The following is a 20,000-nucleotide window of genomic DNA, read 5'->3' on the forward strand; positions in this document are numbered from 1 at the left end:
ATTGATCTGATTTAATCACATTGTCCACAAAATGGCAGCAAATATGTGGCATTCAGGGAGCGCCTGATATTTAAGATTAAATTGAAAGTACTGTGATGAACTCATGAAGTCTTGCGGGCCAAATTGAAAAGGCTGACAGTAGTTTGGATACCCCCGGTTTTTACTACTTCTTAATAATAATAGTTGTGTATTCACCCCACAACATCTTTACAGAATCAACCAAAGAAAACACAGTGAAATAAAAAGGTGCGGTCAGGCCAGACTAATCAATAAAGAAGACATCCGTGAGGGCGTAATTAGCAGGACAGGAAGTCAACTCACTCTGATGAGGGTAAAGATGTCATCCATGTAGGGGCGGATGTGGATCTTCACAAAGCACACCACCATTCCCATCTGCTGGAAGAGGAACTGGAGGAACACAAGGAGGTCAATCACTGCCAAACCATAACCGGCGGTCTCTGGCGCCAACTACCTCTCGGATGCTGGCGTCGCACACGCGGATCACGTTGAGGAAAGCGGGCATGACCTGCGGCAGGAACTGGACGCACTTGAGGCCCAGGGACTTGAAGATGAAGGTGACGGCCTGGACCACCATGGTGTGATGGTTGGACAGGGAGGGGTCCCTCAGGATGCGCATCAGCGTGACGATGGCCACCGCCGGGTAGAACTCGTCCAGCGGCAGGTTGCCCATGTTGACCAGCATCTCACTGGTGCTGTAGTCGGCTGGGATGGAGACGTGTTGAGGTTGTTACTGAACTTTATTCTTCACTTATCATCACCCAACAAACACCTTTGTTCTCTTGCTGCTAAACTAGTCTGATAACTCAACTACTACTAGTACTACTGACTGTTTATACTACTACTAAACCAGATACTGTGTCTAAACCTAGTCTGATAACTCAACTACAACTACTACTTACTGTTTATACTACTACTACTACTAAACCAGATGCTACGTGCAAACACGTCTGATAACTCAACTACTACTACCACTGCTAATAGTACTACTTACTGTTTATAATACTACTTCTACTACTAAACCAGATGTTGCATCCAAACATCTGTCTGATAACTCAACTACTACTACTTACTGTTTATACTACTACAACTACTAAACCAGATGCTGCGTATAATAAGTAAAATAAAAAATAAAATAAAATAAAAGTTCACCTCCAGGCAGCTACAACCCTAAACTAACACCCTCCCCGGATTGTTAATAATCAAATGTAAACAATCAAATGTAGATACTTTTTCTTATGCCTTCTGATCTCTCTCTTTCTCTCCCTCCCTCTCGCTCTCTCTCTCTATGTCCACTACTTGCTGTCCAAATCCTACCAAGTCAGACCTACACTGTTCCAATATCCTTTTCTCTGTTCTCAATTGTTGATGTCTGATGATAACAACCAAACCTAACCCACCACCCCCTCCACACCCCGGATTGTAAATAATGTAAATAATTCAATGTGATTATCTTGTGTGATGACTGTATTATGATGATAGTATATATCTGATAGTATATATCTGTATCATGAATCAATTTAAGTGGACCCCGACTTAAACAAGTTGAAAAACTTATTCGGGTGTTACCATTTAGTGGTCAATTGTACGGAATATGTACTTCACTGTGCAACCTACTAATTAAAGTCTCAATCAATCAATCAAAAAGCGTCTAAACTTTGTCTGATAACTCAACTACTTACTGTTTATACTACTACTACTACTACTAACTGTTTATAATACTACTATTACTACTAGTTAGGATGACTCAAAAACATGTTTGTTCTCATGCTACTAAACCAGATGCTGCATCCAAACCTACGTCTGATAACTCAACTACTTACTGTTTATTCTACTACTACTGCTAGTACTACAACTTACTGTTTATACTACTACTACTTACAATTTATACTACTACTACTACTTACTGTTTATACTACTATTAGTACTAGTACTGCTACTACTACTTACTGTTTATACTACTATTAGTACTAGTACTGCTACTACTACTTACTGTTTATGCTACTACTACAACTAGTACTGCTCCTGATACTACTACTAATGCTAGTACTACTACTAACTGTTTATACTACTACTACAACTACTTACTGATTATACTACTACTGCTGCTACTACTACTACTACTTATTTTTTATACTACTACTTACGGTTTATACTACTACTACTTACTGTTTATACTACTACTACTACTGATCCTGCTATGTCCTACTGCTACTTCTACTTAATGTTTATACTACTACTACTAATTGTGTATACTACTTATTGTGTATACTACTACTGCTACTACTACAACTGCTATTATTCCTACTGCCACTGCTACTTACTTTGTATATTAGTACTGCTGCTACTACAACTAATTACTGTTTATACTACTACAACTACTACTGCTACTACTACTACTACAGCTGCTATTGCTACTACTATTTCTACTGCTGCTATTGCTACTACTACTTACTGTTTATACTACTACTGCTGCTACTACAACTACTTACTGTGTATACTACTACTACTGCTACTGCTACTACTACTACTTCTACTGCTGCGTTTCACCTCAAATGGACAATTATCCATCCCATCCGCACATTAACACATTTTCAATACTGCTTTTCAGGCTCACAAGAAGGGCTGGAGCCTAGCCCAGCTGACTTAAAATCAGCATTTACAGTGCAAATTAAGTTTTAAATCAGTTTTCCAAAAATAATTCAGTTGATCTGTCAATCACTATACTTTCTATGCTGTGTATCGTTCTTAGGGTCACGAGAGGGCTGGAGCCTATACCGGCTGATTTACGATGAACACACACTGCAAATTATGACCTGAGTTTCGCAAAGGATTGTCCATCTATCAATACATTTTCAATATTGATTATCTTAGGGTGATGGGGAAAGCTTGAGCCTACCCCAGCTGATTTACGATTGGCATACACAGTGAAAATTAAGATCAGAGTTTCATCAAAGATGGTGGAGGATTCTTCACCGATTAATACACATTATATACTGCTTATCCTGCTCAAGGTCACAGAAAGGGATTAAACCTATCCCAACTGATTTAAGACAGGCATTTATGTATACATACATATATACATATAAGTTAAGTTCGGTTTTACCCCAAAAATATGAACGTTCATCTGTCAATCAATACATATTATATCCTGTGTATCGTTCTTAGGGTCACGGGGAGGGCTGGATCCTATCCCAGCTGATTTAAAATGAACACACACACTGCTAATTAAGACCAGAGTTTCACTAAAAATAGCAAAGGATTGTCCATCTATCAATACATTTTCTATATTGATTATCTTAGGGTGATATGGGGAAAGCTGGAGCCTACCCCAGCTGATTTATGAATAGCATTAACAGTGTAAATTAAGATCAGAGTTTCACCAAAGATAGTGGAGAATTTTTCACCAATTATTACACTTTCTATACTGCTTATCCTGCCGGGTCACAGAAAGGGCTTGAACCTACCCCATCTGACTTAAGATCGGCATATAGAGTGCAAATTAAGTTTGGTTTTACCAAGAAAAATTGTCCATCTGTCAATCAATACATTCTCTATACTGCATATCTTTCTAAGGGTCACAGGGAGGGCTAGAGCCTATCCAAAGTAATTTAGGATGAACACACACACTGCAAATTAAGACCAGAGTTTCACTAAAAATGGCAAAGGATTGTCCATCCATTAATACGTTTTCCATATTGATTACCTTAGGGTAAAGGAAAAAGCTGGAGCCTACCCCGGCTGATTTAAGATTGGCATACACAGTGCGACTCAGGCTCGGAGCTTCATTGAAAATGGTGAAGACCTGTCCATCCACCTGCGCATCAATACATTTTCTATACTGCTTATGCTGCAGAAGGTCATGGAAAAGGCTGGAGCCTATCCCAGCTGATTTAAAATGGGGTTTCATTGTGCAAAGTAGGACCTGAGTTTTACTCAAAATGGTAGAGAATCGCCCATCTGTCCACACATGTTCTATACTGCTTATCCAGGTCAGGAGTCGCGGGGAGGGCTGGAGCCTATCCCAGGATGGGCATACACAGTAAAATTAGCTCTGAATTCTAACAAAAATGGTGGGGAATGATCCGCCCTTCAATACGTTGAGTCAGCTTTGGGAAGGGCTGGAGCCTATCCCAGCTGACTTAAAACAGGAGTATTAAATGGTGGAGAATGGTTAATTTGGGCACAACATGAAGATTCTGCCGCATTTGATGGAGGTTTATGCTTTTCTTTACCGCCCTTCAAACACTATTGTTGACTCGGTCATTAGTCAAGACATCTGTCAGTCCAGAGCCCCTGGGCTCCAGCAGCGGGTTGGTGCATGAATCACCGCCATTCCGAAGTCACAAAGAGAGAAATACTTCATGAGAGCGTGACAGTATTAGTGATGGGCTCGCTTTCATCTTCATCAAAGATGTCCGTGGAGAAGCCAGCATCTGCCAAGGTAAACACGTGGTGAGCTGCATGAGGTCATCATCACAATATGTCTGCAGTATGGTTAGTATTATTAGTCTTAGCACCACTTGCCACGAAACTGCATGCTGGTGGTGTTACTCTCTGCTGTAACGCGCTTAGACGCGTACAGAGCACGAGGGGTTTAAAACAATAATCGATTTTTGAATGAATCCTTTACCGGTAACTATTCTTAATAGGCTAAAAAAAATAAAAAATCATCCATCCATCCATTTTCTTCCGCTTATCCGAGGTGGGGTCGCGGGGGAAGCAGCCTAAGCAGAGAAGCCCAGACTTCCCTCACCCCAGCCACTTTGTCCAGCTCCTCCCGGGGGATCCCGAGGCGTTCCCAGGCCAGCCGGGAGACATAGTCTTCCCTAATGTGTCTTGGGTCTTCCCCTTGGCCTCCTGCCGGTCGGACGTGCCCCAAACACGGTGGCATCCTGACCAGAAGCCCGAACCACCTCATCTGGCTCCTCTCCATGTGGCTTAACTTTGAGCTCCTCCCGGATGACAGAGCCTCTCACCCTATCTCTAAGGGAGAGACCCGCCACCCGGCGGAGGAAACTAATTTCGGCCGCTTGTACCCGTGATCTTGTCCTTTCGGTCATAACCCAAAGCTCATGACCGTAGGTGAGGATGGGAACGTAGATCGACCGGTAAATTGAGAGCTTTGCCTTCCGGCTCAGCTCATTCTTTACCACAACGGATCGATACAGCGTTCGCATTACTGAAGACGCCGCACCGATCCGCCTGTCACAAATAAATAAGAGTTGTAGAAATTATTGGAAACTCAAGACAGCCATGACATTATGTTCTTTACAAGTGTAAACTTTTGACCACGACTGCATATACACCAGGGGTCTCAAACTCAATTTACCTGGGGGCCACTGGATGCAGAAACTGGGTGAGGCTGGGCCGCACCCAGTTTTTTCTCTTAAAAAAAATCTAACATGCACTTTTTAATGAATTCACCTTCTTTGAATGGCTTTCCCGCCCTAGCAATTATCTCACTCACCATGTAGCTAGCTTTGACTGCTGCATCGCTCTTTTCGCTTGCTTTCTTGACGAAATCTTGTTGCCTCAGTAGACTGGTTTTAAAATTTGCAACCTAGTTCACTCTCTCATCTCCCTGGTATTTTGCATACTCTTCAGCATGTCTAGTTGTATAATGACGTTTCAAATTGTATTCCTTGTGCACCGCAACTTTCTCTGTATCAATTACAGAAAAGAGCTATAAGGATTATTCATAAAGTAGATTACTTAGAACACACTAACATATTATTTATTAATTCGGGTTTATTGATATTACAGGAGCTAGTGGGGGTCGTCTCGCCGTGGAGTTTACAGTTACGGTAGCACAATTAGCCCCGAACGGGCTAACATCACCACTAACGTGTTACACGTCTGATTCGCCCAGCGACTCTCTGTCGGAGTACAGAGAGAATAAAAATGTTTTTTTTTTTTTTTTGTCATAAAGAAATACAATCATGTGTGCTTACGGACTGTATCCCTGCAGACTGCATTGATTTATATTGATATATAATGTATATATTGTGTTTTTTATGTTGATTAAATAAAAAAATAAAACATTTTTGTTTTGTTTTTTTTGGGGTTTTTTTACATTTCTTGTGCGGCCGCGGCCCGGTACCAATCGGTCCACGGACCGGTACCGGGCTGTAGCCCGGTGGTTGGGGACCACTGTTCTAGAGGACACTGAAGACAGTGCCATCAAGGCACACCCTCGATATTATCGAGAGCCATATACCACACCGTGATTGGTAGATTCCGTCAGCTCCGCACACAACGCTGTCAAGCGCCATTCGTTTAAAACTCGCGGGCTGCACTAACATTAAACTTTCATATTAAGGTGCGGGCCGCAAAATAACCTCTCGCGGGCCGCAAGTGGTTTGAGACCCCCGATATACACCTATACATATACCGTATTTTCCGGACTATAAGGCACACTTAAAATCATTTTTTTCCCTCAAAACTTGACAGTGCGCCTTATAACCCGGTGCGCCTAATGTAAGGAATAATTCTGGTTGTGCTTACCGACCTCAAAGCTATTTTATTTGGTACATGGTGAAATGATAAGTGTGACCAGTAGATGGCAGACACACATAAGAGATACGTGTAGACTGCAATGTGATGGCAGTCACACATAAGAGATAAGTGTAAACTGCAATGTGACTCAAGTAAACACCAAAATGTTATATGTTCCATTGAAAATATAGAACATTACACCAGGCGCTCAAAAATCTATCAAAATGTTTAAGTACGACTTTGGTAAGCCGCACCGCTTGATGGATTGTCGCCGCATTAAACATAGGAGTATTATTATGGTGTGCGTATAAGGTAAGACATTATCTGGCGTTTTGTTTCGCAATATTATGCAAAAGCAACTTTCCTTACCTTCTGGTACCTGCTGATCTGTATTTGGGATCTGCATAAATCCTGAAAAATTGCGTACGCCCGCCTTTGTAGTCTGTGCCGACACCGTAGTCGATAAGTTTCTTCTTTTTCTCTATCTTCTTGTTATGGGACATTTATCCTCCGCTGTTGCCATTTCTAATATAAAGTAGTGTGAAGTTCTTACTTATATCTGTCAGTAAACTCGCCATGAAAGCGCTAAAACATACCGGTGTAGTGAGTTTACATTATTCACCCAAGAAACATTAGTTATTACAGTTCTGGTCGGACAGTTTTTCACGGGACACATTTCCGGCCTTGTTGTTGTTTCCGGATGATTGAAGTAAAGTCTGAATGTCATTAAAACAGTTAGCTCCATCTTTTGACACTTCTTCCACTCCCGTCCTTGCACGCTACACCGCTACAACAAAGATGACGGGGAGAAGACGCTGTCGAAGTAGAGGCACGTAAATAAGACCGCCCACAAAACAGCACATCCTGCAGCGACTGTCAGAAAGCGACTTGAAGATGATCTGTAAAACATCATCTATGCAACATTTTGACAAAAGAAACACCATTACATGTTATGTAGACCACAAGGAAGTCTTTTACATTTACAAAAAAATATATATAATATGACTCCTTTAATGCGACTTATAATCTGGTGCGCCCTGTGGTCCGGAAAATACAGTACATACAGTACTGGCCTTGCATGGCAGCTCCCGCCATCAGTGTGTGAATGTGTGTGTGAATGGGTGAATGTGGAAATACTGTCAAAGCGCTTTGAGTACCTTGAAGGTAGAAAAGCGCTATACAAGTATAACCCATTTATCATTTATTTATTTACTGTATTATATATATATATATATATATATATATATATATATATATATATATATATATATATATATATATATATATATATATATATATATATATATATATATATATATATATATAAACATATTTAACCTCTTTAAAAAAAAGGAGATCATCTTATTCATCTCATTATCTGAATAATTAATTTCTTAAGTATTTATTTATGAGAATTTCAATAATGTATTCAATAATTATTTACTCAGCCATTTGTCTATTTATTTACTCTTATTTACAAATGTGTTAGTAATGTTCCATCTGACTCCTTTTTGGACATGCTGTAATTATGTGATGTATGATATTGTAATTGTACAAATGTTCGGAATAAACTAACATTATAACCATTCGTACTGTAATTATGTGATGTATGATATTGTAATTGTACAAATGTTCGGAATAAACTAACACCATAACCATTAATGCTGTAATTACCGTATTTTTCGGACTATAAGTCGCAGTTTTTTTCATAGTTTGGGGTGCGACTTATACTCAGGAGCGACTTATGTGTGAAATTATTAACACATTACCGTAAAATATCAAATAATATTATTTAGCTCATTCACGTATGAGACTAGACGTATAAGATTTCATCGGATTTAGCGATTAGGAGTGATAGATTGTTTGGTAAACGTATAGCATCTTCTATATGTTATAGTTATTTGAATGACTCTTACCATAATATGTTACGTTAACATACCAGGCACGTTCTCAGTTGGTTATTTATGCGTCATATAACGTACACTTATTCAGCCTGTTGTTCACTATTCTTTATTTATTTTATATTGCCTTTCAAATGTCTATTCTTGGTGTTGGGTTTTATCAAATAAATTTCCCAAAAAAATGCGACTTATACTCCAGTGCAACTTATATATGTTTTTTTCCTTCTTTATTATGCATTTTCGGCCGGTGTGACTTATACTTCGAAAAATACGGTATGTGATGTATCATATTCTAATTGTACAAATGTTCGGAATAAACTAACACCATAACCATTCGTACTGTAATTATGTGATGTATCATATTGTAATTGTACACATATTCGGAATAAACTAACACCATTGTAATTGTACAAATGTTCGGAATAAACTAACACCATAACCATTCATACTGTAATTATGTGATGTATCATATTGTAATTGTACAAATGTTCAGAATAAACTAACACCATAACCATCCGTACTGTAATTATGTGATGTATCATATTGTAATTGTACGCATATTCGGAATAAACTAACACCATAACCATTCATACTGTAATTATGTGATGTATCATATTGTAATTGTACAAATTTTCGGAATAAACTAACATCATAACCATTTGTCCAGAATTGATGACTTCCTCCACCCCTACCCATTAGCGTCTTGTTCTTCTTAACCGGTTTCACAAATGTGTCCTTTGACAGGTGATGCTTACGGGGTTAATGTGTCCATTTAGCCGTGTGGGACTTAGCAGGCAACGTGAGCTTACAGACGTCTGGTATTCAGGCCCAGCTTCTCCCTGAAGACTCAGGCGCTTGTAGACATAACAGACTGTCATAGACGCTGCAGGCAAACTTCACTTTTGGGCCTTTTTGTTAATACCGCAGGTCTGGGGAAGACAGGCGGTTTATTTAGACCTGAACTGTCTTCAGTACAGTCAATGGGTGAACGATTGATCAGTTCCACAGTTGGTCTTGAGCTGCACAAAGAGAACCAATGCCAGCTCTTACAGGCAGAATCGGCGCCCTTAAAGCCCGCTCTTTCCACGCAGAGACCCTAATAAATCTGCCAACACCAACAACAACCGGATCCTCCAGGCCTGGCTGGACGCCATTCGGTTGGAGAACAGATCTGTTAGAACTATTACCACTCAGACACATGCAGCACTGAGGTTCTCTCTTTGGGTCAACGCTAAGCTCCACAAATAATGGATGGCACCTGTTACTTCCAAAATATTGTCCCTGGGAATAAAGGTCACATAATTGAGCCTGGTCGTGGATTACCACATCCTCTTGAGAACAAGCGCCCTTGCTGTGGGTATTTGTTGTTGGTGTTGTTGAACATTTCTGGAAAAAATAACCCTGTTATCCAAAACACAAATGCCAACTGCAGAGGATGCTAGTTCTCAGGAGGACATACCATAAATGTGATTTGTTTACAGCAGATGGCCTTTTCACGCAGAGCTCGGCGATTATGGCAAAAATCACAATAACAAAATAATTGAATTTTCTACCTCGGTTTTGGTAAATGCACGATCAGTGCTGTCGTGAATAAATGCGGTAGAAAGGGCCCACACAAAATAGTCTTTCATGTGGCCTAAAATTCCTAGCAATTACGGTGTGTTTTCCGATTCTCGCAATGTACAAAACCCAAAAGCAGTGAAGTTGTCACGTTGTGTAAATGGTAAATAAAAAGAGAATACAATGATTTGTAAATCCTTTTCAACTTATATTCAATTGAATAGACTGCAAAGACAAGATATTTAATGTTCACACTGAGAAACTTATTTCTTTTGCAAATAATCATGAACTTAGAATTTAATGGCAGCAACACATTGCAAAAAAGTTGTCACAGGGGCATTTTTACCACTGTGTTATATGGCCTTTCCTTTTAACAACACTCAGTAAAGGTTTGGGAACTGAGGGGACACATTTGTGAAGCTTTTCAGGTGGAATTCTTTCCCATTCTTACTTGATGTACAGCTTAAGTTGTTCAACAGTCCGGGGTCTCCGTTGTGGTATTTTACACTTCATAATGTGCCACACATTTTCAATGGGAGACAGGTCTGGACTACAGGCAGGCCAGTCTAGTAGCCGCACTCTTTTACTATGAAGCTACGCTGTTGTAACACGTGCAGAATGTGGCTTGGCATTGTCTTGCTGAAATAAGCAGGGGCGTCCATGATAACGTTGCTTGGATGGCAACATATGTTGCTCCAAAACCTGTATGTACCTTTCAGCATTAATGGTGCCTTCACAGATGTGTAAGTTACCCATGCCTTGGGCACTAGTACACCCCCATACCATCACAGATGCTGGCTTTTGAACTTTGCACCGGATGGTTCTTTTCCTCTTTGGTCCGGAGGACAAGACGTCCAGTTTCCAAAAACAATTTGCAATGTGGAATCGTCAAACCACAAAACACTTTTCCACTTTGCATCAGTCCATCTTAGACGAGCTCGGGCCCAGCAAAGTGTTTCTGGGTGTTGTTGATAAATGACTTTGGTTTTGCATGGTAGAGTTTTAACTTGCATTTACAGATGTAGCGACCAACTTTAGTTACTGACAGTGGTTTTCTGAAGTGTTCCTGAGCCCATGTGTTGATATCCTTTACACACTGATGTCGCTTTTTGATGCAGTACTGAATATAAGTTGAAAATAGTTTGCAAATCATTGTATTCTGTTTTTAATTACGATTTACACAACATGCCAACTTCACTGGTTTTTCACTTATCATAATAATATTATAATTGAAAAAAGAAAGAAAAGATTAATAGGCGGCACAACCTGCAGGCAAATTCCTGAGCTTACAACAGTGAAATGGATGAGTGAGCTTTTGACGGAAAAAAGAACATGTCTACTAGAAGTTTGTGGAATCATCTCAGCTTGGTTACTATTTTTTTTGATACCGTGCTAGAATGCCTAACTAATAATCACTAAACTCAACAAAAAAAAGTAAGGCATTTCCGCGTTAACGTAACTACCAACTGAGTCACAGAATTGGCAAGTAAAAGGGAATCCGATGTTTAACGCAGGATATCAGGGAAATTGACATAAGTGTGAGTAAAATGCTGTCATTGTGAGAAGAAGAGACATTTGTTTGGTAAAATAATGTACCGCTCACTCATCCCCAAATTACGTCCTAACCTAAACAATGTGGAGACGGTACTTGAAACAGCAACTAAAATAGGAAGCTAGAGCGAGCAAGAACAATCCATACACTCACTACACACCTCATCTGTTGTGTTGTTGTGAACGACATCATGGATGTAACATCAATGTACAAACAATCATACACCACAACACATCTCATCTGTTGTGTTGTTGTGAACGACATCATGGATGTAACATCAATGTACAAAAAAATCATACACACACAACACATCTCATCTGTTGTGAACGACATCATGGATGTAACATCAATGTACAAACAATCATACACCACAACACATCTCATCTGTTGTGTTGTTATGAACGACATCATGGATGTAACATCAATGTACAAACAATCATACACACACAACACATCTCATCTGTTGTGAAAGACATCATGGATGTAACATCAATGTACAAACAATCATACACCACAACACATCTCATCTGTTGTGTTGTTATGAACGACATCATGGATGTAACATCAATGTACAAACAATCATACACACACAACACATCTCATCTGTTGTGTTGTTGTGAATGACATCATGGATGTAACATCAATGTACAAACAATCATACACCACAACACGTCATCTGTTGTGAACGACATCATGGATGTAACAATGTACAAACAGGACAGCAGTCGCAACTTGAGAGTCTCGCTCTTTTTCCTTACTCGTCAAGCTCATAACAACAGCACACTTCCCCCCTTCACAATAACAGCGCGATGCGCCACATTTGGACTGACTCCACTAACAAAATAAAGGTTTCAAAAAAGTACCTTACACAAGCATAATGTACTTAAAACACTAATATATTTACAAACAATATTATGCTTGGATTTAAAAATATCGGCCAAAATTGGTCAAGATGTATTGTACCAATAAATGTGAGGATTTTTGCATTTTAATACATTTTACATATGACACAAAAAGCACACACTTTGTGGTGGTAAAAAAAAGTGTAGCATGTAAGAAACTTAATTTAAAAAAGCTGATTTTCTTATGGTTTTATTATATTGCTATTGTTGTTTGATTGTTTTGTTTTTCATACTATTATTTTATTTGTTGTTGTTAATTTCTTACAAATTGATATCCCTTATTTTAAATTTGATTTAAAGTTAAGTTTTGGTGGAACAATATACCCTCATGTTTTAAAATTATTGAATAATCATGGTATTATTCATGATTTCAATATCAATCAAAATAATCGTGAATATTATTGTTTGCCTTAATCCTCCAGTCCTACCGCCACAGCAAAATAAAAGCCCCACCCCATAAAAATGAGGGTTGTTTACGTGAAAACAAATGAAAGTAATATCATTTATTGTAATGTCCAGAAGAAGTCACACAAAGTCTGACGTTCTTTTTAACATTTATTGCCAATCTTATGCTAACAACCGGCCCAATTCCAACATGTATTCCTTCCTATGCACACCCTTCTGTCTTTGTGCTTCACTCCCAGACACACAACAACACTTCCTCATTCTCCGCCAATCCCCTTTTAGGCACAGTGTGATAATACAATAATACACCAACATAAACATTAATGGCAGCAGGTCGTTACAGAATGAATGAAAAAAATTTAGCCTATTATTTGCGTACGATTGACGAGTGAAACGCTGGAAAAATACTTTGTTCACCGAAACAGCACTGCCGAAACCAGATGTTGTGATGACGTAAGCAATACGCACGCGATTCGCTAGTGCGAAGGCAGCATGTCTGCGATGAGGACATACTTTAATATAGCCATCTACAAAAAGTGCAAAAATTAAGAGGACAGTGGCGCTATTTTAAAGACAAAAAGGCTGGCTGCAGCTCTCGCTATTCATCGTAAAGAGTCTCTAAACACGAGTATAGTCTCCAATAACACCAGAAAAAGGTGCTATATTTGTTGTTAGTTGTTTTTATATGAAGAAAAAGTCCCTAAAGGATTGGAGAAGTCTCTGGAAACTTGAAAAGTTCTCAACAAAGTACACTGTACAGTTGAAAAACAGAGCAAAGCCATATAAGAAAACATATGTAATATTTGTGAATAATAACAGATTTGTTTTTAAAATGTATTTTTTTACTTATTTTTGTAGCCCTTTTAAGAAAATACAAGCATCATCACAAATTATGCAAATTATATGATGATGTCATATTGATCACACCCATAGCCTCGGGGGAACCCTGATAATTATAATAAAACCTCCTTTTGGTTGCCAAAGTATGACGTATACGTGCAGTGAGTAAGCATGGACACGGCCTAAAAACAAACATCTATTTAAAACAATTTTAATGTATTCATTCAATTGTATTTATTCATCGATTCTTGAAAATGATAATAATAGCTGACGTGTAACGTATACCTGCAGCGAGTAAGCGCGGAGATGGCGTAAAAACATATTTTCAAAAATAGGTTGTTAGAAAAATAATAATATATATATATTTTTAAATCCATTTTTGAAACATTTTAATTGATTTAAAATCGGAATAAAGAAGAATCGTGATTTTTTTTGTCCCTAACAATTTGACCACTTTTAAATACTACTTTACTTTTTGGCCAACGTCTTATGCGTCCAAACAACTGAAAGTAAATTCCTTTTGGGTACAAGCGGCTCACGTTGTACTGTTGGCTCCGAGTGTTCCTCTATGACACTTCTGTGTAGCGGACTGGACAAGACAGTAGACACGTGTACATGGACAAGGTTTATTTAATCTGATCATCATTGGGATTACAATGTTACTTTGTACGTGGACCCGGGATAAAATGATCTGGTTGTGACGTGCATATTCATGCATCACACCTGAAATCGGAATACTTTAGTTTGACATGTGCAAAACAAACGGTAAAGTATGTTATTCTTTGTGCTATGGCGCCATCTTTTGGACAAGTTCGCTCAATGCAGGTGCTAAAGAAGCAGTAGACTATCACTTTTAACAAACATGGCTTTGTGCATTTCTGCTTGCCCGACGTTATCACTGTATTTATCTTCTTTTTTTTCTCCTTCTGATCACTACTTTTGTTTTACCTCTCTTTTTGAAATGGCGCTGTAAGGTCGTGAATAAAACAACTGGATCCCTTCTTTTGTTGTTACATTGACAAATGACACTCCAGAGTCCAGACCATAAAACGGTGCAGCTAATTTACGTATGTTTCTTCGTTGATGAAAAGCAAATAGATTCATATATATATATACAGTATATATATATATACAGTATATATATATATATATATATATATATATATATATATATATATATATATATATATATATATATATATATATATATATATATATATATATATATATATATATACACATACATATACAAATCCCGTTTCCATATGAGTTGGGAAATTGTGTTGGATGTAAATATAAAAGGAATACAATGATTTGCAAATCATTTTCAACCCATATTCAGTTGAATATGCTACAAAGACAACATATTTGATGTTCAAACTGATAAACATTTTTTTTTTTGCAAATAATCATTAACTTAAGAATTTGATGCCAGCAACACGTGACAAAGAAGTTGGGAAAGGTGGCAATAAATACTGATAAAGTTGAGGAATGCTCATCAAACACTTATTTGGAACATCCCACAGGTGAACAGGCAAATTGGGAACAGGTGGGTGCCATGATTGGGTATAAAAGTAGATTCCATGAAATGCTCAGTCATTCACAAACAAGGATGGGGCGAGGGTCACCACTTTGTCAACAAATGCGTGAGCAAATTGTTGAACAGTTTAAGAAAAACCTTTCTCAACCAGCTATTGCAAGGAATTTAGGGATTTCACCATCTACGGTCTGTAATATCATCAAAGGGTTCAGAGAATCTGGAGAAATCACTGCACGTAAGCAGCTAAGCCTGTGACCTTTGATCCCTCAGGCTGTACTGCATCAACAAGTGACATCAGTGTGTAAAGGATATCACCACATGGGCTCAGGAACACTTCAGAAACCCACTGTCAGTAAATACAGTTGGTCGCTTCATCTGTAAGTGCAAGTTAAAACTCTCCTATGCAAGGCGAAAACCGTTTATCAACAACACCCAGAAACGCCGTCGGCTTCGCTGGGCCTGAGCTCATCTAAAATGGACTGATACAAAGTGGAAAAGTGTTCTGTGGTCTGACGAGTCCACATTTCAAATTGTTTTTGGAAACTGTGGACGTCGTATCCTCCGGACCAAAGAGGAAAAGAACCATCCGGATTGTTATAGGCACAAAGTTGAAAAGCCAGCATCTGTGATGGTATGGGGGTGTATTAGTGCCCAAGACATGGGTAACTTACACATCTGTGAAGACGCCATTAATGCTGAAAGGTACATACAGGTTTTGGAGCAACATATGTTGCCATCCAAGCAACGTTACCATGGACGCCCCTGCTTATTTCAGCAAGACAATGCCAAGCCACGTGTTACATCAACGTGGCTTCATAGTAAAAGAGTGCGGGTCCTAGACTGGCCTGCCTGTAGTCCAGACCTGTCTCCCATTGAAAGTGTGTGGCGCATTATGAAGCCTAAAATACCACAACGGAGACCCCCGGACTGTTGAACAACTTAAGCTGTACATCAAGCAAGAAAGGGAAAGAATTCCACAAGAGAAGCTTAAAAAATGTGTCTCCTCAGTTCCCAAATGTTCACTGGGTGTTGTTAAAAGAAAAGGTGATGTAACACAGTGGTGAACATTCCCTTTCCCAACTACTTTGGCACGTGTTGCAGCCATGAAATTCTAAGTTAATTATTATTTGCAAACAAAAACTAAAGTTTATGAGTTTGAACATCAAATATCTTGTCTTTGTAGTGCATTCAATTGAATATGGGTTGAAAAGGATTTGCAAACCATTGTATTCAGTGACGTGCAGTCACTGGAGGCAGGTGAGGCGGGGCCTCACGTGCCATCATGGAAAAAAAAAAAAATGTAAAAAGAAAAAAAAAAAATTGAATTGTTATATGTATCCAGTGATTATACTATAAAGTTATTTTCCATTTAACTTCACCAGTTTTAGATTATTTGTATTCAAAATCGCTGAATTTTCACATTTGCCGTTCAAATACTGAGAAGAGACGGTGCGGTGATCAGCAGCCAGTTGAGGTACGTCACTGCGTTGTGCCTCAACATGGATTGCGGACTCGGCTAACTGCTGGCCTGCTGTGCAGTGAGACCGTATTGCTATATGAACTATATTATACATTTCCATAGTTTAGTTAGCTGAGGTAAATAATGTACAGTGTATTTTGTCAACAACTGTATGTGTATAAGTATTTCTTGTGCTGAGCGATCATAAAACGGCTGCAAAAGACACACTGGCTGAGGCTCGCAGTAATCCCACCTCCTGGTGGTAGAGAATGCACCCCCGCCGTAGAATGCACCCCCTGACGGGAGTGTTATATCAACTAAAGCCCACACTTAAACTTTCCACGTGCAAGATTGAATCTATTTAAAAAAGTTATTTCATAAGAAGCCAAAAAGTGCAAAAACAATAATGTTCGTGTTGGAGGAGTTGTGAATGACTGCAGGGCCACAACATTAGGTACACCTGCAGACTGCAGCACGGATTTCATATTTCATTCATTCACAACTCCTCCAACACGAACATTATTGTTTTTGCACTTTTTGGCTTCTTATTAAATAACTTTTGTAACCTATTTTCATGGGCTTTCCTCTTTGTGATGTTAAAGGCCTACTGAAATGAATCTTTTTTTTAAATTTAAACGGGGATAGCATTTCCAAATCTATGTGTCATACTTGATCATGTCGCGATATTGCCATATATTTGCTGAAAGGGTTTAGTAGAGAACAACGACGATAAAGGTCGGAACTTTTGGTCGCTGATAAAAAAAAGCCTTGCCTATACCGGAAGTAGCGTGACGTCACCGGAGGAAGGACTCCTCACATTTTCCCATTGTTTACAATGCAGCGAGAGAGATTCGGACCGAGAAAGCGACGATTACCCCATTAATTTGAGCGAGGATGAAAGATTCTTGGATGAGGAACGTGAGAGTGAAGGACTACAGTGCAGTGCAGGGCGTATCTTTTTTCGCTCTGACCGTAACTTAGGTACAAGCTGGCTCATTGGATTCCACACTCTCTCCTTTTTCAAATGTGAATCACGGATTTGTATTTTAAACCACCTCGGATACTATATCCTCTTGAAAATGAGAGTCGAGAATGCGAAATGGACATTCGCAGTGACTTTTATCTCCACGACAATACATCGGTGAAGCACTTTAGCTACTGAGCTAAAGTGATAGCATCGGGCTCAAATGCAGATAGAAACAAAATAAATACATCCCTGACTGGAAGGATAGACAGAAGATCAACAATACTATTAAACCATGTACATGTAAATACGCGGTTAATAATTTCAAGCTTGGCGAAGCTTAATGCTGTTGCTAACGACCCCATTGAAGCTAACTTAGCAACGGGACCTCACAGAGCTATGATAAAAACATAGCGCTCCACCTACGCCAGCCAGCCCTCATCTGCTCATCAACACCCGTGCTCACCTGGGTTCCAGCAATCGACGGAAGGACGAAGGACTTCACCCGATCATTCGTGCGGTCGGCGGCTAGCGTCGGCTAGCGCGTCTGCTATCCAAGTCAAAGTCCTGCTGGTTGTGTTGCTACAGCCAGCAGCTAATACACCGATCCCACCTACAACTTTCTTCTTTGCAGTCTTCATTGTTCATTAAACAAATTGCAAAAGATTCACCAACACAGATGTCCAGAATACTGTGGAATTTTGAGATGAAAACAGAGCTTTTTTGTATTGGATTCAATGGGGTACCAATACTTCCGTTTCAACGATTGACGTCACGAGCATACGTCATCATACATAGACGTTTTCAACCGGAAGTTTAGCGGGAAATTTCAAATTGCACTTTATAAGTTAACCCGGCCGTATTGGCATGTGTTGCAATGTTAAGATTTCATCATTGATATATAAACTATCAGACTGCGTGGTCGGTAGTAGTGGGTTTCAGTAGGCCTTTAAGTTCCTGTTATACGATGTTATACAGTATATGCCTTGAGCTCTTATTTTGAAGGCGCTAAGAGCAGAAGTGATGACACGGAGTGGAGCGGAGGTTTTTGAAAGAAGGTAAATAAAGTGGTCCTCGTGTAAACTGGAGCCTCCGTGTTTGTTATTTTGTAGTTTCATACAGTATAGGCGACATTTATAAACCCTCGGTTACACTTTTTTAAATAGATTCAATCTTGCACGTGGAAAGTTTAATTGTGGGCTTTAGTTGATATAACACTCCCGTCAGGGGGTGCATTCTACGGCGGGGGTGCATTATCCAGCACAACAGTGGCGCATGGACTTCATTTATAAGTAAAGGTAAGACCATAATCACGTTTTTTTAATTAAATGTGCTTTTTTGTGTGCTACAGTTTGTATGTGTAAAGTTAAAGTTAAGTTAAAGTACTAATGATTGTCACACACACACTAGGTGTAATGAAATTTGTCCTCTGCATTTGACCCATCCCCTTGTTCACCCCCTGGGAGGTGAGGGGAGCAGTAGGCAGAAGCGGCGCCGTGCCCGGGAATAATAGTAGTAAAAAAAATTTTTATTTTATTTTATTATTTTTTTTGTCATAAAGAAATACAATCATGTGTGCTTACGGACTGTATCCCTGCAGACTGTATTGATATATAATGTATATATTGTGTTTTTTATGTTGATTTAATAAAAAAATATTTTTAAAAAATATTTTTATTTTATTATTTTTTTAATTCTTGTGCGGCCGCGGCCTGGTACCAATCGGTCCACGGCCCGGTACCGGGCCGTGGCCCGGTGGTTGGGGACCACTGGTCCAGGGAACCCACAAGACGGCTTGAGTCCGTCACAAGAACATATGGAAAAAGCCCAAAGAGAACAGGCAAGAACGTACAACCGAGGTACCACACTCCGAGAGTTCCAGGTGGGGGAAAAAGTGCTGGTATTAGTACCGTCCAGCGAATGCAAGTTCTTGGCCAGATGGCAGGGGCCATACGAGATAATTGAGAGAATGGGGCCTGTCAACTACAAGGTAAACCAGCCAGGCCGGCGGAAAGGTCACCAAGTTTACCATGTAAATATTTTGAAAAAAAGGCACGCGGCCGAGCCGCTGCCATCTGCTGCTTTTTTAACTGCACCCTCTCCCCAGACCACTCCCCCGGTACCTATAGGAGAGGACCTCTCCCCGTCACAAAAGCAGGAGGTGAAGGAACTTCTGGGACGGAACCAGGACCGCCTCTCGGAACTGCCAGTAAGGACCAAGATGATCAACCATGACATTGAGACCAAACCAGGAAAGGTGATACGACAAAGGCCCTACCGAATTCCAGAAGCCAGGCGGGCGGCTATAAAAGAGGAGGTAAAGAAAATGTTGGACCTTGGAGTAATAGAGGAATCCCATAG

General features: G+C 39.5%; 1 protein-coding gene across 2 annotated transcripts in view; it reads right to left on the bottom strand.

The window, feature by feature from the left end:
• The window catches only part of mtor (mechanistic target of rapamycin kinase), a 361,262-nt gene that overhangs the window by 277,658 nt on the left and 63,604 nt on the right, over nt 1-20,000 (bottom strand). For both annotated transcript variants that reach the window (XM_062057517.1, XM_062057510.1), the window contains exons 19-20: nt 473-723; nt 322-408 (exon numbers count right to left, since the gene is read on the bottom strand). In XM_062057517.1, coding sequence (XP_061913501.1) covers nt 322-408; nt 473-723 — 338 coding nt within the window. The remainder of the gene's footprint in view (nt 1-321; nt 409-472; nt 724-20,000) is intronic.

This window comes from Entelurus aequoreus, linkage group LG01, assembly GCF_033978785.1.
Source record: "Entelurus aequoreus isolate RoL-2023_Sb linkage group LG01, RoL_Eaeq_v1.1, whole genome shotgun sequence".
NCBI classification, from domain to species: domain Eukaryota; kingdom Metazoa; phylum Chordata; class Actinopteri; order Syngnathiformes; family Syngnathidae; genus Entelurus; species Entelurus aequoreus.